The sequence below is a fragment of the Epinephelus fuscoguttatus genome, linkage group LG14 (genome assembly GCF_011397635.1).
Source record: "Epinephelus fuscoguttatus linkage group LG14, E.fuscoguttatus.final_Chr_v1".
NCBI lineage: Eukaryota > Metazoa > Chordata > Actinopteri > Perciformes > Serranidae > Epinephelus > Epinephelus fuscoguttatus.
Genome location: NC_064765.1, coordinates 31,388,729 through 31,414,131, shown reverse-complemented (window position 1 = coordinate 31,414,131; position 25,403 = coordinate 31,388,729). Strand labels below are relative to the sequence as shown.

The window sequence follows — 25,403 nt, the reverse complement described above, 5'->3', positions numbered from 1 at the left end:
TAACGGTTGGTGATATTTTAATGGACTTCATCCTTCTACCTGTGTATCCAAAGACTGATGTAGCTTATTCATTTGTTCCATAGAGCTCCATTAATGGTGGGAAACTAGCAACAAATATGAATGAGCCACATTTATTGTTGATGCATTGACATAGTTAAATAGGGATGTAATGGCACATCAATTAGGATCGATATATCGATTCAGTGGTAATGGCAAGCAGCCAAGAAAAAGACAATGTGGGTATTAACTGATATTGTCTCATATTGATCACAGGCCCCTGATTTGAACTGAATCAACAACATATTGTGGCAGACTGTGTGAGATCAGCAAATATCATATCGATGTCCAAAAAATGGATACAATAATGTATCATGATAAAGCTTATTTACACTCTAGTATGTTGCACTGGGTAACATCTTTCTTTTCCTTTCTTAATTACTGTTAACAACCTGGGAGCTGTAGTTAATTTTGAGTCAATCTAAAATGCACCATCCTGCTGCCACACATACACTTTTCATGCACCAAATGTCTATTTGCTGCTGAAAACAGTCCCCAACAAAAGCACTGTTTTCATTTTTGAGTAATGTTTGCCCAAAATTATAGTACCCAGCTGTTTTATTAGTGTCCGTTGTCTTTAAAAAAATGAAAGTATAGCTTTGTTATGGGTTTTTAAAGACACAAGTTTACAGAAGGAACCAGTGGGCTTGTTTCCCACATTTGACACTGCGTAGGCACAAGCGAGCACCTAGGCATCATCCAAAACAGTAACATGATGTACAGGATAATAAACATGATTGACCCGCATCATGTTGATAGAATGCTGGAAATAAATTACAAACAAGTTTAGAATAAGGTTACTATTGGCAATGTTCCTGTATGTAATTTGGACCATTGGCTCCATGATGCTTGCTGTTTGTAAATTACTTCATCAGCTGACATTATGAAGCAACCAATGGCAGTTCCATGCCATGATGTCAATTTACAGCCAGCTGGCTAACCTTTGCTTAGGTTACAGTTAGCTAGCTGCTAATCAAGCAAGCTATAGTTAACCAGCTAGCTGTAACATAGCCACTCTGTACTGATCTGATAATGGTTAATAAGTGACAATAGCTGATTAAGTAATTTGCAAACAAGTCCTGCAGTCTGGATAAATTAAGCTGATGTTATCCGCTCAAGGTTGTAATTTGCTACATTAGCTAGTGAGCCAGAGAGTGAAAAAGAGAGCAGATGGCAGCTACGGACACGGACCTTCAGTCAGCTGCTATACCAACTGAGATTCAGCCAGTACAAGACTCAGCACCAGGGGTCACAGCTGACTGGTGGCTAGGTCTAACCTGTGTAACGGCAGTAACAGAAAGTTTTTCTGATCCAGCAGGGAGTGTGAAGGTCCATCTTCGGAGCTGCTAGCCACATTTCTCTCTCTTGCTAGCTAGCTAATGCCTCGGCAAATTATGTATACCAGAAACACAGCAGGTTTGGACTCTGTGTTGTGTTTGCTGCCAGATGTTTGTTGATTAGCGGACTCCACATTTAAGTTAAGCTAATGTTCGCTAGTGTAGCACACTGTAGGCGCTACAGGAGAGCTAAAGAAAGGCAAGGAATTTGGAAGCCCTCAAAGGATGTGATGCAAACACAAACATCATATTCTTTATATTTTCCTAGAGAATTAGTCCTAAATCCTTGACAGAAAAATCAGTCCACAGGTTGGGCAACTGATAAAGTCAAGGAAGGTCTTCGTTCCTAAGTTATGTTACTATTCGTTCACCCATTGTTAATAAAATAGCATGTAAAAAGTTACATACAGTACCTTTTTAAATACCTGTTCAATCATGTAGCAGTAGCTTTTTCTAGATGAAAGATTTTAAACATCTGTAATATTCATTAGCAGTAAAGTTAGTGAACTGTAACCAGGGCTGGTGATATTGCAAGTAATGTTTGACATTATCTGCTCTGTTCCTTCAGCAAGCAACTCTTCTTCAACGGTTGAGAGGACTCTTACTCAAAGCCTATTGATCTGTTCTCTCAGTAGCATTTTTAGACTGTAAGTACAAAGTCCATACATGTCAGTGACAATAACTTGTGTATGTGGCTGTACATTCTCTTCTGGGATCCTACCGGTCTATATTTACTACTGAGAACTTCTGTATGGACATTTTGAGATGTGTTCCAGACAGAGAGAGTCAGGATAGTAAATGAACAAATTTGGGAGTATGATATCATCTTGGATCTTCACAGGAATATTTCATAGTTATTCTAAAATGTTCCGACATTATTTGCATATGATTGTGGTTTTTCTGTTCCCTTCACTGAAGTCCTGCCCTTGTGAAAGCAATGCTATTTTTTTACCACTTTAAAAACTGAACTCTTGATTGTGTGTAGCAGCATGTTAAACTGTAGTTTGCATAGCAGCCTGTGCAGCTAGGAGATGTTATTTCTCTTATACCCTATTCAGAGCGACACAGTTGCTCAGTTTTGACCCTCATTGTCAATCTGAATGAGTAAACGTGCGTCATGCAGCCTTGTTAACAGGAATGAATACACACGTACCATTTGAAATTACATTTTTAAATATCTGATTAGAATATGTGACATACCGAAAGTACTTTGTTTAACCAGATGGCCGTCTTTAGAGGGAGCCTGGAAATTTACATTTTTTCTTTTATGAAATGTCCTTTTCCCCCCCAGATGATTCAGTCACTGTAGATACATATGAAGACCTGAGCTGAGCTGTAGACACGTCATGTCAGCTCAAACAAACTTGGATGTTCCTTTATGAAAGACTGACACAGATAAAGGTTTGACTTCACATTGTAAAATTCTAACTATTAAGATAAACATTTAAACAGCAAATTAACACAATATATATTGTTATAATATAAATGACAATTATATAAAAATATAGATAAACAGATTTTGATCCAAGGCTGTCATAAAAATGAGTGGGGTTGAATGCTCGCAGTAGCACCTATACATTCACATACATATATGCAGGATATACTCCATATTCTAAGAACAGACACAATCCTTCATACAAACATTGGCCCACATTCACACACACTCTCACACACACACACACACACACACACACACACACACACACACACATACACGTACATCCCAGCGGTGGGCCCAGCTCCTAATGCGCTAACAAGCTCCCTTTCTCCTCCCCTCGCCTCCTCTCCTCCTCCAGTCTCCCTCAGTCTCAAGTGATCGCAGGAGTCGAACACCGCCACAATGAACTGCGCTGCGGGAGAGAGAGGGAGAGAAAAGGGCTGAAATGGAGAGAGAGAGAGTAAGAGCTGGAGAAGGCACGAACACTTCACTCTCTTCTCTCTTTTCAGCCACGCACAAGAAAATGAGTTTCTGACTCGATACAAAAGAGCCTTTTTATCCGCCCCCTCTCTCCTCTATCTTTCTCCTATCCGCCTTTCTCTGCTGTGCTTTTTCCTTTTTCTCCCTCACCAGCCTTTTTCCCTCTTCCTCCCCTTATAATTTTCCCTCTTTCTTTCCCTTTCTCTCCCTGAAAGAGAGATGTTTTTCCGCTAATGACTTAATAAGACGAGCCATCTGAAATTCAATTACAGTAGATTTCATAGCGGCGACTGCCATTTGGATGGAGGGATGGATGAAGGCAGAGACGTGTGAATGCGATGCAGATCTATTTTCTCTGACCTCTCATTGGTTTCTACGTTTTGATAGTAATAATAATTTTTTGCATGGTATTATGAGCTGAACATGCATCTCATAAACTTATTTTCAGAGACTCTACACACCCATAGTTCTCCCACACAGGTGTTCTCACATTTTTTAGATCATTGTCAATATTGTGGTTTTGTAAAAAAAAAAATCCACTCTATTTTCTATATAGTGCACTATATTTACCCGTCTCTATTTTATATTAGTGTTCAAATTTTAAGTATTAAATGTATCTTTTATATAGTGCCTGTAGTCCTTTTTGGACTATACGTTGGAAATGAGAAGGAGTTACTTCTACCCCCATTTGCCCAGGAAGCACAATTTATACTGTTATCACAAGACTTTTTTCACAGAAGACTTGTAAAAGTAGGAAAAGCACAGGTGTTACTGTGTGACAGTGAGTCAGCAAGCACAATAACCAGGAGCCTGAAACTGAAGCAGCTAAATGGAATTCAGCCATCATCAATCTTATTTACACCTTTGCTTTTCTTACTGTGACGTGTCAAAATGTCTTCAGTAAATAAGGTGCTCTGTTATTAGTTGATAGAGTTTAGTGATACTGTGAAATTTCACCTACAGTAGCCTCAACCCATCTAATTAAAAATGGACTAGGCAGAAATCTGGAGAAGGCAAAAAAAAAAAAAAGAAAAACCTGCATGCAGCGCAGTCATGCAGCCCCTTCGTGCCCCACTCTTGCTCTTGGTTTATCAGACCACAAATAAGACAAGAATTAGCTGTCAGCCACCCCACTGTCCCTCCAGCTTCACCTGGAGGAGAGCAGGTAGCGGCTCTGGGGGCATCCAGTGCAAACACACACACACACCCCAAATTGGGTCACAGCAGGCTGGTGGCCAGTTGCAGCATTGGGTCTCACCTTCATCAGAGAAGCAAAAAAATGTTTGCTGATCTGGTGGGGAGTCAGGCTGTCCGGCCCCACAGAGCTGGGGTTTGTGCTAGCTGGATTCGGGATGCTGTGGCTGCTTACTGGGGGTCCACCTTCTCTCAGCCCGGTGGTCTGTAGTGGCGCGGAGTGAGGCGATTTGATTTTCTGAGACAGAGCGATGAGGAGGCTCAGAGGTCTCATCTCCCAGTCCATTTGAATTACAATATGCTCAAAGTTTATTATGGGGTTTTTGCCCAGTGATGGGCAAAATTGCCTATCCCAGCTTTAACCAGAGTAATTGAAAACACGTGTGTAGATGTCAGGGCCTTTTATCATCCTACATATGAGTGTTATGTGATATCATCGCTGACATGAACGTTTTGCATCAAGAGTGCATCCATCTCTCCCAGTGCTGCCCCTTCGCAGTGGGGAGCTGGTGTTTGTGATACAGTGACATAATACCTCAGGCAGAGACCCACGCAGAGAGGAAGAAAGAGGGAGAGAGATATAAAGGAAGCAGACAGAGAACGAGTGAAGAGAAGTGAAGTGATGTTCCTGTAATTTATCTCAGCAGTAGTACCATGTCCGTGTGTTTATCTCTCCCTCTTTGCCTTGTTCTTTCTTTCAGTTTCCCCGCCTCTGTAGACTTCTTTCTTTCCCACCGGTGTCCTTTAAACCTTTTCACCTTTACAGAAATTACAGAATAGAGGTCTTTGATAAGGCGGCACATTTCTAAAAACCTGCAGATACAGTTTACGGATACTTTCCCCAGCTGTTCCTTCATTCAACCACACAATATTTACACATTATATAAAGATAATTATAAGTTGTTTGCAGGAATATATAGTTGCTATTGGTCCTAATTGCATTACACCCACACATCTCTCCCCCTCACACACACACACACACACACACACACATACACATACACATACATTCATTCACCTGAGGTGGAAGTGCGATGCAGGGGAGAGGGAAGCAGGAAAAGGCAAACGGTGAGATCACAGAGAGACTTGATGTGAGAGACACTGGCTTGACGCTCTGTGTGTGACTGCTGCTCTTCTCTCAGCTCTCTCCAGGAGACACACACACACTCACTCACACACCGCATCATGTTGTTGCTTAAATATCCTCCTTCCCCTGTCTCACCTGCTGTCCTCTCCTTTCACCTCCTCTGTGACTTGCTGCAAGATTCTCACCCTTCCTGCTTTTCACCCTTGCCATTTCCTGCCTGTCTTTTTACAAGTTATCATCCTCCCTCGGCATCTCTCTGTCTTTGCACCTCTAGCCTCCGTCCCTACCTCACTCCCACCTCCATTCCCTCGCTGATTAGTTTCCATTAATTTCTTTGCCTTTGTCAGTATAATTTGAGCATTGAAGCATTTTTGAAATGAGAACTGCTATTTTTAGATTTTAAAGTCCACTAAGTTCCTGCGAAATCAAGTGTGTTTTATTTCGGTAAAATGTAAGACAGACTGCTTCATCTGTCCAAAGTTTATTTAAGTTTTCTTCCTCTCTGCTTTGCCAGCGTTTTCCTCTCATCCCCATCTCTACCCTCCTCCTCTCTCTTAAATTCTGCCAGCGCAGTCTGTCCCTCCACTTTAAAGGAGCCATATTGTTGTTATTATCATTGTCTCTAACTGGATCAGTTACCATTAGACCTGAATCTTTCTCCTTCTGAGGCCCATAGACCTGCTCTCTAACCCAATAGAAAACCCATGGGAACTATTACAGATGGCCGACCTATTCACAACGCACACACACACACGCACACACACACGCACACAAAGGTATAAACACACAGATTTCATTCTGAAGATTCATTGGGTTAATCCCATTACACACTCAAACAGGGGCACATGCACTTACACACACACATTGTGCCTGTTCACAACCACTCTTATCAAATACACACACACACACACACACACACACACACATTGCTCTCATTGAAAATCCTTGGTTATTGGAGCTCACTGAGCAAATGGTAATACTATTGGGAGATGATAGGACTGAGTTGTGTGTGTGTGTGTCCAAGAGACTATAACGGCTGCATATGGCTGTCATTATGGTTGGATGTATGAGCAGGACTAAGGAAGAGAGGGTAAATGTCATTCTATCAATGAGGTTATCTCTAATAGATGGACAGTTGAAGTCCTGGTTTCCATTTACTCCGCTCTCTGCTGAATCCCTGCGCCTCTCTCTTTGAATTCATTGCTGAAGGCTGTAATAGCAGGTGATAAAAGGGCTTTGGTTTCCTTTTTTTATTTTTTTTTTTTTGTTTTGGCTGCAGCATTCTCAGTAGATTCACATGGTGTTTTTATCTGAAAAATGTTGCATACTCATTTAATTATTTTTTATTTTATTCTTTTTGTCTGTTCATTTTCTTTTATATTTGCTCTGTTTAGTCTGTTGAATTCTTTTTTCTTTTTTTCAGTTTACTTTTTATTTTGTCACTTTTTATTTTTTGCTCTTTTCTAGTGATTTTCTTCTTTTAACCTCCAGATTGTTTTTATTTAGAAACAAAGTAACCCTACAACACTTACTAGGGGTACCCAAGAAATTTCTTATTCCGCTTGCATACATTTGGTAGATGAACAAGACACAGAAGAAGCAACTTGAAGTAATTAAAGTGTAAATATATCACATTGTTTTCCTGAAATATTTAGTTAAAGCTTTCTTTTTCATATGTGCAGATTAAACCTGTAATGAACTGACGGTCTGTAGATAGATGGATGGATGTGCAGATTAATGAATGATGAATTAATCTAGGAAAATTTCATTTAAACAATACCAAATGAGTAAAATATTCTCCCTAAAGCACTTCAGTGATTTAGTTGTTACTTGAAGGCGTGGGAGTTTGGGAAACAGATTGAAAAAAGAATGGCATGAATCTGTGCAGCGGAGGCTGAGATATCCCGACTTTTACTTCCTAGCATGGGTCACGTTCCTAAAACACTGCATCCTACGTTTCCCATAATGCATCGAGATAGCCTTTGATGAAACCCTCCCTGCCTAGTGAACACCCATGTCTTTTAAATTCAACACCTCCGGTTTGTAACACAGACTTTGCATTATTGTCCCCAAGCCTAAACTGAGATAACACTGATGACATCGCTATGACATCACCAGGGTTATTTTGTCAGACTCAACAAAGCTCCAAAGATTTTATTACCACCTCCAATTCTACTTTATTCTAGTTTTATCTTCTCATTCCTTTCATGCGCTGTTTGTATCTATGTCTTCTTTTTTGTTTGACCTTGACCTTTGACCTCAGCTATGAGGAACGAGCCCGATACCTAGAAACTATCGTACAGCACCACCAGGAGCCAACCACATTTGAGGATTACGCAGCTCGAGTCTACAGTCCTGCTCCCTGCACACACCTGCCCTCTGACTCAGGTAAGACACCTTTTGCTCTGTGAAATCCAGTAACCAGATAAATACTATACAACAACAGCACCTGTCAATCAAAACCTTGATGGTAGGCTTTGAGAGAACTGGTCATTAATTTTCCAACAAAGCTAAACTAAACAAGCAATGTACCGCTGTGGAAGGGGCTGCAACAAAACCTATTTTAGCCACCTAAAACAGTGCCACCTGAACAAAATCAGCAACAGTTTATGTGTCAGCTATATTTAGAATATTTTTACTGTTTTACCACGCTGTCAGACAGAAATTTCTGGTGGGGAACTGAACCCAGTACATCACTCTCTTCAAAGCCATACTTCATTGAGAAAAACATTTATTCAATATTGCTGAACACAGGAGCTGCTGGTGCACCACTGCCCTGATCAGGTAGTTTGTTTGTGTTTTTGTGTGACTTTGGTGTTTAAAAGGGTTAGTTTTGCCTCACCAAAGTGACACAAAAATACAAACAAACGAACTGATCAAGGCAGCAGTAGACCAGAAGCTCCCGTGTTCAGCAGGCTAAAATCAAAATTGCTTCTCCAAACCAGGGGCGTGCCGGCCGATATCTATTGTAGGTAAAACACTGACTATGGATAAGTTCCCCATACAACCCCAATTCAAAAGACCTAAACTGTCCTTTTAATTCTCCAGTGATTTACTCTAAAGAAATGTGAAGATTTCATCCAAAGAACAAATGCAAGTTAACTATACTACTTTTGTTCAGTTTAAAGCACTGTGCAATAATACTGGATTGTAAATGACCAACTCTCCAGCATCTCTCTGTGCACACACACATACTGGCAGCACACAGTCTGATTCACAGTCTTGTATCTGCTGAGTTCTGTTTTCTGTCCAAAGCTGTGATCAGCCTTCTTCTGTCTCCAGAGCATCTCTGAGGAATTAGCTGACATCTGATCAGCCGTAGAGATGCCAGGCATGCACATGGGAGTTTTATTCTACTGTATGACTCTCATATGTATCCTGTTAAGTACATTAGAAAGATACTGATCATTTTTGTCTGTAATGTGTCTGTTTAAGTGTAATTTTAAATTGTGTGTCCCAAATGTAATCGAGTTATTTGCAGTAATTTAATTTTGTAGCTAAACCACACATTTTCTTTACAAAGAGGAAGCAACAAAGACGACAACTGTGACGTAGATCAACTTACTTATCAGTGTATCAGTTTGTAGGAATATAGTGACTTGATGTATAACTTTGTTTCTTCACTGATCAAGCAGAGGTGTGACTGAGTGTTCGTCTAAATATGTGTGTAATTGATCACTATTGTTTTCCTTGTCCAACTGCTTTTCCTCTCACCAGCTATTGTGTCAAAAATATTAATAATTGTACAATAATAATAATCAACCTGCTTTGAGGGTGAATAACATTAAACACAACCCGAGATTTAGAATTTTCTATGGTACAGAAATCCCCTGTCAGAAGTAGTACGTTTCTCTTTATTGGGTAGTCAGTGTGTTATTCAGCCCCAAATGTCACTTCAGAACACAGGATTTACTTGTTTGTTGGATAATGAGATATTAGGGCTACATATTTCTCACACATTTCTAGCCACTCAGTTCAGTACTTACACATCTAAATTTGCCTGATATTTCAGTCCTAATGTGTGTATCATGTTGAATCTTCAGAATTCATTTTGTGTTTTTGACTAAATTCGGACAGTATAATAATCCTGTGCTCTGAAATAAACCTTGCTCAAATTACTACACCCCCCTCCATCTCTCTCTGTCTCTCTCTACCTCTCTCTACCTCTCTATCTCCCCCTCCCTCTCCTGACATTAACTTACAGGTTCCCCTCCCTTAACAGCACAATGATCAACCATTCTTCTCTCTTTCTTTTTTCTTCTTTAATTTTACCTATTTTGTTCATTTTTTTGTTTGTTTTTCAAAAAACAAATTCTGTTTCATTTTGTTTATTTTTTCCCCTTTTTTATTTTCATTTATTATTTTATTTTATTTTTGTTTATGTTTTTTTTTTGTTTGTTTGTTTCTTCTTCCTTTTCTTTTTGTCCCCCCCTCCTTTAGATCGTAATGTCTCACTTGCCTATAGCTAAAAGGTAAGCCTGGACACATGATTGACTCGCCCCGTTCTGATTGGCTCTTGCTACTGACATTTCAACCTAACCTACGCTCTCCTCTGATTTCTCCACCATGTTGTGTTTTCTCAAATTTTCTCTGTTTTCTCCTCTGTGTTTTCCACAGTTTAAGCAGGTCTGCATGTGTTGGTAGTTATATTTAAAAGGAAATGTCATTTTCAGCTCGTCTGTGGGTGTAGTTTGAGTATGGTTTGAGAGTTACTAGGCAAAAGATATTTATTTATTGAGCTCAAAAATGAGCAGTTTCATTATGTAACTTTTTATCCTGAAGCACAGTGGGTGTAGTATTAGTACCCTCCTTCTCCCACTTGGTTTATGTCCCAGCTTTTTTTCTTAATTGTCACCGTTTCACTTGGATAACAGGCACACAAAGATTGGACCTGTTGGATGGGTCTGAATCTGCCTTATTTTAAAAATTTATTAAATGATAAAGCAGTGTGATAGCTTTACCTCATCAGGTTGTTAGGGTGAACAGGTTAGCAAACTGCTGCTTGTTTGCATATCTGTGGTGTATTCCAGAAAACATGTGTCATGGCAACTCTGAGTTGGTTAACCCTGAGATGAGGGAACTCTTTTTTTCTATTTCAGAAAGAGAGGTAACTTAAACTCAGTCCGTATCGAAGCACATTAATTAGCAGAGGTTTACTGTGTGTGAGAATCAAAATCTTGGTTAGATATTAGTTTGTTACTCAGGATGGCTGTTTAAAGTTACTACTTTTATGTGCTGCCAGTTGTTTCTTTGAACAGCAGTTTTTGCCCTCACATTCAAATATTACACAACATCGAGGGGCCCTCAGCTCAGAATCAAACCTCTGCATGTCCTCCTTTTGTGACACTGAAGACAGGTGCAAGTTTGTCAGAGCAGGTCCATAAAAATGTTATTTGCTCATAATGTGTCATTTCAGTTTAAATTGTAAAAGTCTGCATGATGCTTTAGATTCTCTATTCTCTATCAGTCGTGGTGTGTTTGGTCACACAGATGGAACATAATTCCTGTAATATTGGACATTATATGTACATATTTCTGAGTGAGCAGGATGGTGGCGCTGCTGCAAAATTTGAACATGAGTTTTTTAAATAGACTGCTTATAGTCTGAACATGTTATAGAGGTGTTTAATTTAAAATGTTAAAATTTACTACATTTGTTCAAGTAGCTGAAATAAAGCCACTAAATGCTCCACTGCAGCCTATTACTCTACTCAAGTGTAAATCAGCAACCACATTATTACTGGATTCAATTACAGTCATGTCTCTATGTCTTTGATTTATATATTTTTTAAATCTTCAACCATGTTTTTTATCTTTGTCACCACCAGACTACGGCTGAACAAATATATTTAATATGTAATGTAGCGTATGGTCTTAATAATTAATTAATGGACAGCACTGAGTAAAGCTTTACTGTTTTAACTTACTGACACTTTCCTCGCTCTGACACAGGCTCTTAAAAACTACATGACAAATTTGTCATAATCCTGCCAAGGTGCAGCGGGAGAGCTCGTAATTCCAATTTTTAATATCTCTACGACCACTGGATTGAAATGGTGGCTCTGTCTTTAATTTACCTGTTGCCATGGTGAATCATAGTATCGGAGCTCCACTGATGATGGCTTTTTTTTTTTCACTCAGAATTAACATACTCTGAGTTAATCGAACAAACTCTGATCAGTTTTCCATCTCAGAGTTCATCAACTCGGAGTTTGTTAAACCTGCTTTCTGGAATAGACCCCTGGAAGAGCAGCATGAGCATTCATTTGGAGTCATGTTTGTGTCCACCTGATGAATGCAATGCATCAATATTCACTCTCCTTTAGCTCCGTTTCGGTCTCCACCAACTCCTGAGAGAAGTATTTTTCTCTGAAGCTGCTAAATATGTCACTGTGTTCACCAGATAGTCACTAACTTTGTCTGCCTGCTACATCTGGAAACAACACTACAGTTTATTTAACACCATATCTGACTTTTGGTCTTTAAGCACTAGATCTGCTTCATACCAAACTACACTCAGTGGCACCAAGAAAGTGAGATGTCCTTTATAAAACGATGTGAGATTTCTGCTTTTTCGTCTGTTCACTCACTCTGTGGTTTTCCTGTTTGCTCTGTTAACCTGTGACGTTGCACTGACCTGGTGAAGCTTTACCTCTAACCTTTTGTATGCTCCTCTCTTCCTGGTTTTGAAATGATGTAGCACTGTAGCACTGTGCACACACACACACACACAAACACATTGAATGTGTAACTTCAAACTAACATTTAACTTTTATTTCTTCTTCAGTAGAGTTGTTTGTATTGTTGCATTTGAAATAAGTAATGTAGTGGGTGGGATAAGCAAAACACAGATAATGTAGTTTCTGTATCATCACATGTGGACATGGTGTGTGCAGTGTTTATGTTGTCAGTCTGTTTGTGTCTGTGAAGTCTTTCCATTCTGTCTGTTCAGTGGTTTGAATTGTTTTTCCTCTTCATGTGCAACTTATTCTTTGTTCTTATTCATTTTTTTCTTTTTGCTTTCTTTTCTCTGACCATACCTTCATCATTCTCCTAAACTGCTCCTTTGTCCTCTCCTCTTTTTATACCTGCTTTTTTTCTCCTTTCTCCACTCTTTCTTGTCTGTTTTATTTTCTCCCCTTTCCCTATATTTTGTCTCTCCTCCTTTTTGGTATTTATTTCTTTCCTGTGCTCCCCTTGCTCCCCTTGACCCATCTCTTTTTTTAATGGCCCTCTTCTCCTTTACTTTTGTTTGCTTTTGTTTATTTTCCTCTCTTCTCTCATGCTCTCCTCTCCTTTCCTTTCCTTTCCTTTCCTCTCATCTCCTCTCCTCTCCTCTCCTCTCTTCTCCTCTCCTCTCCTCCTCCACCATTTTAGAGGAGCATAGTGTTTTGTATATGATGGTCCCTAAACCACTAGACAGCTTTAACCTGCTCAGGGTGAAGGGGAAGGGTCTGACGCAGAAGGTCCTTCATGCTAGCTGTGAATGGTATGCTATATAGATAGAAATTCACTCTAGTCCTTCTACCTAATGCATTTTATCACCATCTTTTTACCAAGTGCTCACATAAGCTCAGTAGCTAATATAAACTGTAAAGTCAGACTTTTTAAAAGACATGTGATGCATGATAATTTTGTGAAGCATTTTTAACCTGATTATTTAACCCTATTGTATCAACAGTGTTTTATTTGACATTTGTCAAGAGTGCAGGTTCAAAATCCCATGGCACTCAGCTTGTGGTGCTCAAAGCACCAAGAAAATACATTTGAAAAACTCAACAGCAATGTCTCTTTCCAGAAATCGTGATCCTGTTACTCAAGATAATCCACAGACCTTGTGAGCAGTTTAATGTAGGAACTATTTTCTTTCTTCCAAACCACACCAGCCAAACTTATCACTACACAGAAGGAAGTGTGCATCTACTCATGGACAAGAGGCGTCCTCCCTGGCTGAGCTGTAAGGTTAGCTGGGGTTAACAGGGATATAGCTGTATCATCTTCTACAAGCTTTGAGCTCCACAAGCTGAGTGCCATCTAGTTCCATTAAAAACTGAACTGACACCAGTCATAGCCAATGCGAGCTTCAGGCTCCAGTGAAGAATTAGCGGATATTTGTGGATAGGCAGTGTCAGTACATTGTCTAACCTAAATCCACCAAAATATAGCAAAAGGCAGGTGTTAAATATTTAGTGTCACACAGGGAAGAAACATCTTAAAACAGAAAATCTCTTTTTCTGGGACATAAGCGAGCTGAGGGGTGTTAGGGATTTAAAATGAACCCAGTATAGATTACAAATAGAGCTTGTTCATTACCTGTTTTTCTAGTCTTTCTGTCTGTCTGTGTCCGTTATTCTGTCTTTGTGTGTGTGTGTGTGTGTGTGTGTGTGTGTGTGTGTGTGTGTGTGTGTCCATCATTCTGTCTGTCCTGCCTGTGTGACTATAGGAGTTTGTGCAGTCTGGCTCAGTAGAATATTATGGGGCGTGATGTAATTTTCTTATTGTCCCCTTTTTTCAATCACTTATTTGCCTCCTCCCTCGTCTCCTTTATCCCTCCCTCCCTCCCCCATCAATCCATCCTCTTCACTTGCCCCTTCACCCCATGCCTTCCCACTCCTCCTCCTCCTCCTCCTCCTCCTCCTCCTCAGGCTCCTGCCTAGAGATTCTTCGGGGAGAAAGTCCGGCTCTTGGGGAGGCCGGGAGCGACTCTGCGTCCCCCATGTCTCCTCGGACTAGCAAGAGCCGCATGTCGATGAAGCTGCGGCGCTCCTCTGGATCGGCCAATAAGACTTAAACTGTAATCACATTACACAGCCCAGTCTGAACAGATCTCCAGAGGAAATTTGGTCTGCAGTTGTACTTAAAAGTACCAAAAATGAATCATGACACACATGTAAATTAACCGCTGTGGGGAATTCACATATATATTCCTTTCCAATAGGGAAAATGATGGGTGATGTTCTCATGAATGAGCGTAACCGTCATGGGGTGTCAGTAGAATCTGCCTCGGCAGAATGCTTTGTCACACAGTTGTGTGTTGTGTCTCAAAAACACATGTAATAGTATTCTGTGGACTATATTACACTGTCCGTTTATTTGAAAATTGCTCACAGCTGCTGAATTTATCCTTGGCTTTGCTCTGAAAACCTCAGAACCCAGTGCTGCAGCATGCTGATCTTTGTTACAGTAGAAACAGCTGAACAAGTGCAGCCTGAGCAGTGCAGTATTACTTCATTATAATCTGTGCCATGTTAGAAATCGCACAACACCAGTGTAACCGGGACTGTTAAAAGCTTACGTGTGCCACATTATACACTGTTATTTTCTTTTTTGTTTTTGTTTTTGTTTCGGAGAGCACATTCAATGAGATCAACCTGCCGAACAAAGAGGAATAAGACAGCAGAGGTCGGACGTTGCTATGGGGAATCTGTATATTTGTACTATAGTTGGTCCATGTGTGTACAGACAGAATCATGAGTTTTGATATAAAAAGAATGAATTCTGAATGAGTGCACCGGTAGTGTTGCATGGAGAAAGCAAGATAAAAGTCTATTTTTGCTCTCAGTACACAATTAGGCCTGTAATAAAAATAAAGGCAGGGGTCAGTTTCTATTCAGTCCTCATAAAATGTAAATAGAAACTCATTCATTTGGTAACAATAAAACAAAAACTTAAGTCGTGGATGGGCAGCGCTCTCAAGCCAAAAATGTTCTGTGTTGAAATCCAGAAGAAAATCCCCTCTTTGAACTTGTGGGACTGAGAGCTGACCCTTGGAGCGAGGCGATGTGAGAATCAGTGTTAAAGTAAAGATGGAGCGACTGGTCGTCTGATAAAGGAGAAAAAAGCACTTTCTCCAAAATTAATAAGAGAAACAGATCAAAGAGGAAGCACTTGTTACGTTAATTTTTTTTTTTTTTTGTGTGTGCTCATGCTGTAAAATGTGGACAAGCACTGATGTTCATTCAATTTATTGTCGGGTTTTTTTTCCCTTTTTTTAATTGACTGTAAAATATGTTTTGACTCGAACAAGAATGTTGCTGTATTTTTAAGTTCAGTGTCGCTCTGTCATCTGATGCAATGGAACCACAGCTTTTCTTTCTTTGTTCCTTTGACTATATATTCTGTATATCTATATATGTATGAGTATAAATATATATATACAGTAGATATATGAATATCTATAAGGATGTGTACAGTGTGAGGAGGCTTGTTGTGTATATACTGTAATGTGAGAATAGCTGCCAAAGCCAAACTGTGGTTTAACTTGAGACCACATATTCACTTATAATGGGTTGACACTACAAGATTTTATGCTTTTTTCCTTTTCATAACCAGTTTGCACTTCATTCTCTAGGAATCTAAAGGTAATTTCATTTTAGTGCTCTTCTATACTGTCGATGTGCATAACCTTGATACCACAGTCTGATTCGGGAAGTCTTAGGCCATCATTTTCCTCACTTTTCATTGTTGACATACTGCTAAACGAGTCTTCTATGGCAGGTTTAGTTGTGGACTGATATTGATAATTAATTTTCACCACCTTGGTGGTGGTGGAAGGATAAAAGACAAAGTGTATAAAAGAGAAATGCTGTAGAAACAAGGCCAAAGAAGAAGAGAAAGGAGACTCATCGCCTAGAAATGAAATAGGAATGGTTTTGTGCTGCTTCTCTTTTTTTTCTTATCTTTTTTTTTTTAAACTCCGCTCTTATATTTAGACTCATCCCCAGTTCCAGTTCTGGATGGAGGGGATCCGCGTGTTATCACAGTCCAGAAAATTTAACACTACTATTTGTGTATGTAACTTCCTCATTTCAGCACTCCATCAGCTCAGCTCAAATAAAACTGACAGGATTTCAGATTGGCTTACATCATTCATGTACTTCAGGTTTTTTCTTTATAAATGGTCACAGCTGTGGTTCTCCAGGGTTTGTCAGGATTGAACGATTTTCCGTTTGTTTTACTTGCTGGCTTGTTTGCCACGTTTCTCCATGAATTCCTTTTCTCCATGGCCTGACTCCTGGTAAAGGAAACATACATATATATAAGATCTTTATTTGAAAATATAGATCTGAGTTAAAGGTTTTGCATTATGCTTCACTGCCTGGAGAAAATGTATTCATAACTGTATTTTCTGTTACTGTTTGATTTTTGATTTCAGCCATAGATTCTCTGTAGAGAGAAAAGGGATTATTAAACCTTTTTTTTTTTACCCCTCTGTGGGGTTGAAATTGTTACAGATTTACCAGTGTAATATGAGGTCAAATTCACATTGTGTTACTTTGTGTGTGAATATTTGAAGTCAGCTGAGATTTGAGTTGTCCCTTTAAATTATTGCTGTTACAATTATTATTAATGCTGAGGCTAAAGCACCATTGATTGGTTGCGACACGTGGTCTCGTAGCCCCACGGCACTCTGGGACTGATCTGTACATGCTGTATGTAGACCACCTGCGTGTCACCGACTGCGTCTCAATTGGCCTGGTTTAATCCTGTAAACACTCTGACAATCTGAACCTGTTTACACCACATCCTGAACTCTGTCCCAGTACCTTACACTCCTTTATACTGTTAGGATTAAAATACCAGTGACTCCACAAAATCACTGGAGTCGTGATGGTGTTTTTATAGCCCCATGATTGGCAGCAACCAAAATACACAGAAACCCTCCATCAACCGCAGAAATGTCCCTTCATATATAAAAATTGTAACTTCTGTGCCCGTGACAATGGACGCTCTGAGCGTGAGGGCTGTGATGCATACAGGTTCAGCCGTTGTCCAGATGTTAGTTTGGAGACAACGCTGATGTATGTAACTACTGACTGTACATACTGCATGACTCCAGTCCAGTACTAACTGCATGTGTTATGGAACAGCTGTATCACAACACACACGTGCACGCTCGCACACATACTCCTCAAACTATGTTACTGTCAGACCTGTAGTATGTAAACGTGTAATGTCTCTTTTGGACACAGAGAGCGTGGATGTGCGATGATGGAATTTGACAATAAATGATTCGTACCACTTGACTGAAAGATCCATTCATATATTTGTGTGGGTGTGTGTGTGTACGCACTACCTTTAAAACCACATTAATAAGTCAAGGGGCAGGACGTTGATCGTACTGTATTAACATTTATTGACAATAATTTAGAATAAATTTCACATTCAACCTCAGACATATCAAAATAGTATTGTATAGGCTTCATAGAACCACAGTTACATTTTTAGCATCATGAAGGCATTTAGCAAATATTCCAACAGTTATATATAATCAATAAAGACGAAAGACATTTTCTTTTACAAGCAGTACTAACATTAAATGTTCCATTTCTGTATGAAAATACTTTATAGCTGAGAACTTTACTGGCACATTTATTTTACTATAAAAAGGCATATTATGGTCTGTCTGATTACTTTCTTCTTTTTTTTTATTGTTCACTGTACATGAAATAGTCTTTGAAATATTGTTAGGACATTGATTCCGTCTCCAGTTCTTGGGGTGAGGAAGGGCACTTTCTAAATGTAATTACAAGTCACTACATATTACACCAGTCAGTAATGTGACACAGATTCCACCTGGGCTTCAGTGTAATCTGATTACTTTGCAACAGAAAAATGTTGACATTGTGTTTAAATGTCTGCCTCATGTAGAGAGACTTGTGTTGATCATTGCTTCAGTATAATCAGATCAAATTTGTACCTTCTTATCTTAGTCATGATCAAAATGCCATTTCTGTCAAACTTAAGTTGTCCCATTCTCTCAAATGTTCACCAACAGTTGAGTTACTGTGATTAAATGTCAAATCATTTTCAGAGAGCTTAAGCTGAAAAGAGATAGCATCATCTGTGGCAGTACAGATCAGGACAAATATTCTCTTTATGAGAATAAAAAATGTAGAAACTGCGTGACTTCAGATTGCATTACTGACTTTACTCTCTGCATCAACAACCTAAATACTGATAAGATGTGAGGTGTGTTTGATTTTAGGATTTCGACAGAAGCCCTTTTATGGGTCACTTTAATTTCCCGTCATGTTAAAATTTCTGTCTTAATAATAATCATGCTATTAAACTGAACAAACTGCGGGAGATTACAGAAGCCATCTGTGTTTGCGGACATGGTGTCAGTAGCCTGGTCAGGGGTTGTGGTTCATTTGTAGGCTACAAGTTTCAGTAGTTCTGTTAGTTTCAGCACCACGGACAGTCCCAGTTTAACTGTCAGCACTTTCAGCATCACAGAAAACTTTTGTTAACTCTTGCTTTTGGTTCATCTTATCAGTTTTATGACCATGGAAAACGTCTGCAACCTTCTAGTGTCATAAATGGGCCTTTGTGAGACATTTTTACTGACCTTTAAACCAAAGGCATAGTGCTCTTTGACCACAACTGACACACACAGCCCTCAGAGAACCATGGCTGAGATAAATGTTGTCTTCAGTGTGGATGAAAACAGCTAAAAGTCACATTTAACATGTTCCCTGTAATGACAACCAGTGACTGATTATTTTTCCAAATTATGTTGTTTGGCTTGTTTGAGTGTGTCTGTGTCTCGTGCGCGTTTTACGGTCGCACCGTCATCTGCAGCAGCATCACCTGCCGGCTTTCGGTAGGATGAGATTTGTTGATGTGTCTTGCGAGCCCCGGGGAGCTGAAGAATGTGGACGGACAGTGCTTGCACGTGTAGATCTGCTGCTGCTCGCACTCCCCGGCGCCGCTCTCGTCTCCCTGCGTGTGGAACACGTCTGGTCTGAGTCCTCCTCCCAATGTTCCCGCCAGTAACTCGTCCCTCATCGCGTGCCACAGACGGTGCTTGTCTCTGATTTCAACTGACGGGAAGCGCGCGCCGCACAGGTGACAGAGGAACACCTGGCTCTGTCCTCCACCGGTCTCGCGCGCCTGGCCATAAGACGATGGGGGCGGGGACGCTCGCGCTGTCATCTCGTGCGCGGCAAGGTGTTTCCTCAGGTAAGCCTGCCGGCGGAATTTCTTCCCACAGTACCGGCACTCGTACACTTCCTCCTCCGGTAAAGACTGGACAAACGGTAAGGGAGGATGAGGAAGTGACGGCCGCGGCTGCTGCTGCAGCTCCGCGCGCTCGTCTGGGTTGCCGTTTAGTAGAAGGAGGCTCGAGGGTGGACTGTCCGCCGCTCTCACCTGCTGCTGCAGCTCCAGACAGCTCTCAACCGGGTTCCGGTAATGAAGCGAGGAGTCATAGTGCGGAGGCGCGAGGCTGTCGCTGTCGGGGCTGTCCCGAGACCGAGCGTGGAGCAGCAGCAGGGACGGCTCGCGCCTGATGCGGGAGCTGTCCAGCACTCCGTGGTGCTGATTAGTGTTAATACGCAGCAGCTCGTTCTCTTTGCCCTCCATCTCTACTGGCTGCCTCTCGTGCTGAAGGAGCCCTCGTGCCTCTTTTAACGGCTGGCTCTTGTTTGTCGGAGTCTCTCCTGCTTGGTTGTTTACCGGACGGGGTTTGTGCCAGCGGCGGTGAGATGCCAAGTTGGCGGGACAGCTGAAGACTTTGTCGCACTCTGGACAGCGGTACTCCACGCGCACTATGCGGGAGCACTTGTGCTGCGCGAGGGAGAAAGGATCGGGGTACTCCTCTTTACAAAGTTGGCAGATGAACTCTCCCAGCGGCTGGTTCCCGGTGGGCGCAGTGGACTTCTCCCGCTGTCTCCTCAGCTCGGGACTTTCCTTCTTGATTCGCAGACCCAAAACTGGCGAGGTGGTGACTTCATCCTCGAAGTTCAGTTTCCGGTTCACTTTGTGTTTCTTTGACGGGTTTCCCACGGACTGTTTGTTGTGTCTGTTGCTGTTTAAGCGTTGGTCCTGCTCGAGGAACGAGCGTTTCCTCGCTGCGTGATGCTGCTCCTGGTTCATCAGTGTCAGCGGCGGGAACAAGTGCGCGTGACCCATACTCTGCTCGTATTTGTCACTGGGACCGTAGGACGGCGCGTGGCGGCTGCTGCTCGCGAGGAGCCTCTCGATAGAAGCGGACACCGAGGTCGGCGTGGAGCTCACCAGGAATGGAAGCTCCGGTAACTCCGACACTGGAGATGATGTCAGGCACTGACTGGGGAACAGCGGCTGCTTCTCTCCTTCCTCGTGGTGTTCCAGAAGTCGTGTGCCGACCGGTTTAACGGGGCTGCAAGACTCAGTTACAGTCAAGTCGCGTGGTGGTAGTGGAGGAGGAGGGAGGAAGCAGGAGAAATCACTATCAGGAGTCAAAACGTCCACCTCGCTCACCTGCTCCTCGGTCTCCGGTAACTGCGCGCGCCGGTCCGCCTCCGCCTCCAGCGCAGACTCCACGTGCGGGCTCCAAGCCTCTCTGACACCGGCGGAGTCTTCGCGGGACACCGGGAGTAGTCCATCTGCCCGTTCAAAGGAGAAAACATTCAACCCGCCTTTCTCCTTCCCGGCCTCCGGTTTTGTCGCCTCAAAGTTCTCACAGTTGCTCCTGTCACCGTCAGACGGTACCGGTTTGTTGTTAGTGTTACTTCGTGAGCGGTATGACGCCGCACATCGCCGGTTTCTCTTCACCAAGAATCCTCGAGGCATGGTGATGATGACGATGATGCTCGGCGCGTGGCACCACCAGGCGGAAAGAACAACAACTCTTGTCTCGAGCCCACTTTCAAGTAGAGCTTTGAAGTGGCGGAGAGAGAGAGGGAGGGAGAGAGAGAGAGAGAGGCGCGCGCAGGTGTGATGTGTGCACGAGAGAGATAGCTACAGAGACACAACAGTGTCCGTGGTGCGCGTGCTTGTGTCGATCCACCAGTCTCTCTGTCTCTCGCACACACACATTACAGACTTGAATGAGTTTTCGTGCAGTGCCAGGGCCGCCATAATTATAGGCCTATTAGTAGGCTAATTAGTGCTATTTAACTTATTTAAATTCAACTATCATAGGCCTACCTCCATTTGGGAGCAAAGAAGAACAACGACTAATGACTGGAGGTGTTATTTGGCCTAGTCACTGTGATTCATTTCTAAAAGAGATTCGGTTCAGTTTAACTCCCAAAATGACTTCAAAATTATATATGTCTGTAAGAGCAACCACAAGGTCAAATGTGCACTCACCCTCATCTGGAATTATGAAGTCCAATGAGACTTTTCTAGTCAAATTTTGAGCTATAAACCTATGGTGATGCTATGTATGAGAGTTCGACATTTGGTGCTTCATGGGATACACTATATACGACAGCACACACACACACACACACACACACACACACAGAATCAAATGCTCAAAATGTCTCCCCAATACACCCTATTGATTAAAAAAAAATCCTAATTTCTAAAATAAAATGAAAAAAATGCTGTCCATTCACATGCAACTATGCACTTTGTCTGAAAAAAAATCATTAGCAAACGTGATAATCATAAGTAAACTAAACAAGCATTATTATTACTACTGGTCCTAGTTTTACAGTGTAAAACTAGGACCAGTGTGTACAGTGTGCTTGGTCTTATTTCATGGCACTAGTTATGAAGCACACACTCAATAACAAATAATTTGTTTAATTGAATAGTTTATAGGGTTTTTAATCTATATATGTAATGGAGAAAAAACATTGTTTTGTAATAGATTGCTGCTGACCATTTTACCCCCCAACAAAAAGAAAGAAATTAAAACCATGACTGAGATGGTTTACATTTTCAAGGTCATATATAGCACACGGCACCATATTCAGTTTATATAAGTTCTTCTTTGAATGCAGGTGTATTTCCAAAGTGGCAATCTGAAATACTTGCAAGGGCCAGTTTCCAATTTCCATTTGTGGAGGTCAAGCATTCCTCAGTGCCCCCCCATCCATTGGACCCCAGTGCAGCCACGCTACCTGTACTGTTTATATTTACGCCCCTGTCAGGTGGTGAACCCCAGCAGAGGCATTGTTCAACTGCTGTGTGTAGTTACAATCACTCAAACACCATACTGTCTATCTTTTTGAGTGTTAAAGTGTTACTCATTAATGTTGCATTGCATTTGTGATTAATGTAGACGGTGGTAACTTTCATTTATTGCATATTCATATAGTAGCTTTACCTTATAGCTGTACTTGCTTATATGATAAATAACATAATAGGAAATAAGTTTTCAAATTTACCCCAAGCAGATTTGGTCCCCCCAGATGTTGATTCCTTGCATTGTATAAATTAAGTTTATAGGTTTATATGGCTTTTGTCATTGCTCTTACTGTTGTTAGTCTCTGAGTCATGTCCTGTCACACTGTGGTCTAACTGGGTCCTCTTGAAATACAGTGCTTACTTATCTGAGAACTGTAGTTTATTAGTGTCATATTTTCCATATACTGTATGGAAATAAGTAGTTTATCATCTCAGTTTTACATTAAACCACTAAAGTATTATTGTAATTGGTTCCATTATTCACAATGATTCTACTCGTTTAATTGTTCCACTCAGTAAAAATTGTCTTTTTTGCAGCATTTAGCCATAGTATAATTTTGTATGGCTTGCTGGAGTATGAAATAACATATTAGTTTTAATTGTTCCCACATTAATGATGATCTTTTCCTCTTATTTGTGGGAGATGGTGGACTGTCACCTGTCACTGATGAACATGTTAACCTACACTATGTTCAAGAGGAAAACCTGATCAGATGTGTGTGTTGGAGTCAGTGTAGGCTGATATTTAGAAATAGTAAAACCCATGGGAACACAGATACAGATCATATCTTTTAAAGAGTACTAATGACCGTTTCTATCCTGCTGAAGTGTCTGATTATCTGTGTCTTTGTTGGTGGTGGTGGGAATACCTCGGGTATAGCTTTCCCTCTGCGTGTGTGTGTTCACATGGCGTTATCTCCCCAACAGAATGACAGTGCAGTGAAAGAGTGAAGAATACGGAGGGAGATGATGATCTGTGTGTGTGTGTGTGTGTGTGTGTGTGTGTGTGTGTGTGTGTGTGTGTGTGTGTGTGTGTTGGGACCATTCACACCCGTCCTCCCACTAGAAGCTGCTCTGGCTGATAAGAGATCGGAGGGAGATTCATCTATCCATCCATCCGTCCTCTCCCCCCGGGCTTGGCCGGCCCCACTGTGCGGGCCAGGCGGTCTATAGCCCGGCCAGCGGGCTCAGCCAGCCGGCGTTGCTCCCTGGAAATCAATCAAGGCGGATGAGCGTGAGAACAAGCTTGAGGGTCGGGCTGCTGGCTTGATGAGGGCCGCCTGGGGAATAGAAATGAGATGGGTGGTGAGTCCAACACTAAAAACTAATTAAGCACCAAGCTTTCTAGGTTTTATGGTTGTTTTCACTGTAATTGTGAGCTGCTAATGTCTTCCGCAGAGAGGGAACCTTTACACAGGTTCAGCCTGTATTGATCTGACTGAAACAGTAAACATGTGAGTGACTGAGGCCCGAGTCAGTTTAATGTCAATAATTTCACCCCACATTTTATTGTATGGAAATCCGCTTTGTCTCAAAAAGGAAGAAATAGACTATGTTAGGAATTACTAAAATTTAAAAAAAAAATGTTAATGGTGAATCAAAACAAGAGAAATTAATTCAAAATTCTAATTTTTCTCTCTTGTCTCATCATTTTAGATTGCTCTCCCATAAATTTGACCTAGGCAAAATTGTGATTTACTTTACATTAGGCTACTTAGTTAATCATAATTTTGACATTCTGTGACTTAACCTGGTGCATAGGCCTACTTCAAAATGATGATGTATCACACCAACATCTATAGGCCTATTATTATTAGTATTATATTTGTGATTGATAACCAAGACAAAAGAGTGGATTGGGACACAGATCTCTGCCATGAGGTTAAAATAATAAAACTCCATACTGTAAAACTTAAATTAGTAGCCCATTTGCTTAAATCTCTGAACTCAACAGGCTTATATTAAGACATCTGTATGGGACATGTCTTTAATTCCTGCTCAGCAAAGATGGGAAATACAATAAAATTGTTTATTTGAAGTATAAAAATTAGGCTTCGGATAACACATTAATTATGAGTCATTCACTTGATCTATAGCTTTGATAGACAACGCATCAGAGACAGAGTGAATTATGGCACTGTAGGATTATGGCACCCGGCATACTGACACAACATCACTTTATCCTGTTAAAACAATACTCACAGCTTAGATTCATTTTTATGAAAAACCCTTTAGATTATTTTGATCGGAGGACCCTTATGGACTAATTGAATCTGAATAACTTACCTGGTAATTGAGGACACATGAGGTAGCCAACAACTTGCTTTTATACATCTGAAGAACTTCTAATAAAATAATGAACTGCTTGGCAACCGGAGCAGGCTTCTGACTGAGACAGACGTTTATTTGTCAAAATGTGTAGCCAAACCAGGCTAGTCAAAGGGACTGGACGTTTCTTTGGGACTTGCTTTGTAGTTGAAGTTTTATGGTATTTTAGATTAAAAATTGCAGGCTAGTGTAAGGAGGGACAGGAAAGCGCAGGCAGCTCTCAGTAGTTTAAAAACAGGGTAAATGTTCTCAGTCAGTGTCCTGAAAAATATGGATCCACAGACAGTCTGAGAAGGCTGTTGGCTGGAGGACACATAAAGTGTGTGTGTGTGTGTGTGTGTGTGTGTGTGTGTGTGTGTGTGTGTGTGTGTGTGTGTGTGGTTTGCATCGCATCAGAGGGCAGTGAGGTGGATAATCCTCCAGACTGCTGAAAATGACTCTATTGATTTGTGCTCCTCAGTCACAAGCCTTTAAGTACTGCAGCATTATACAGCTGAGCTATTTGTGTTTACATAGAGTTTACATCTTAACTGATGGGAACTGTGTTTGTACAGAGGCAAATATCTGATAGAAG

The 25,403-nt window shown here is 41.1% G+C and overlaps 2 protein-coding genes across 7 annotated transcripts in view; one reads left to right on the top strand and one right to left on the bottom strand.

Moving 5' to 3' along the window:
* Positions 1-17,619, top strand: part of ralgapa1 (Ral GTPase activating protein catalytic subunit alpha 1) — an 80,514-nt gene extending 62,895 nt beyond the window's left edge. For 5 of the 6 annotated variants that reach the window (XM_049597071.1, XM_049597070.1, XM_049597073.1 and 2 more), the window contains 2 exons: positions 7,857-7,981; positions 14,239-17,619. In XM_049597071.1, the coding sequence (XP_049453028.1) occupies positions 7,857-7,981; positions 14,239-14,384 (271 nt within the window). In that variant the 3' untranslated portion in view covers positions 14,385-17,619. Of the gene's footprint in view, positions 1-7,856; positions 7,982-10,033; positions 10,066-14,238 lie in introns of all 6 variants that reach the window. The other variant, XM_049597072.1, reaches the window with a different exon arrangement.
* A 1,484-nt stretch (positions 17,620-19,103) lies between these two features.
* LOC125900810 (insulinoma-associated protein 2) lies at positions 19,104-21,314 on the bottom strand. Its single transcript, XM_049596045.1, has one exon. The coding sequence runs from the start codon at positions 21,149-21,151 to the stop codon at positions 19,154-19,156; it is 1,998 nt and encodes a 665-aa protein (XP_049452002.1). The 5' UTR covers positions 21,152-21,314; the 3' UTR covers positions 19,104-19,153.
* Between the last annotated feature and the right edge of the window lie 4,089 nt (positions 21,315-25,403).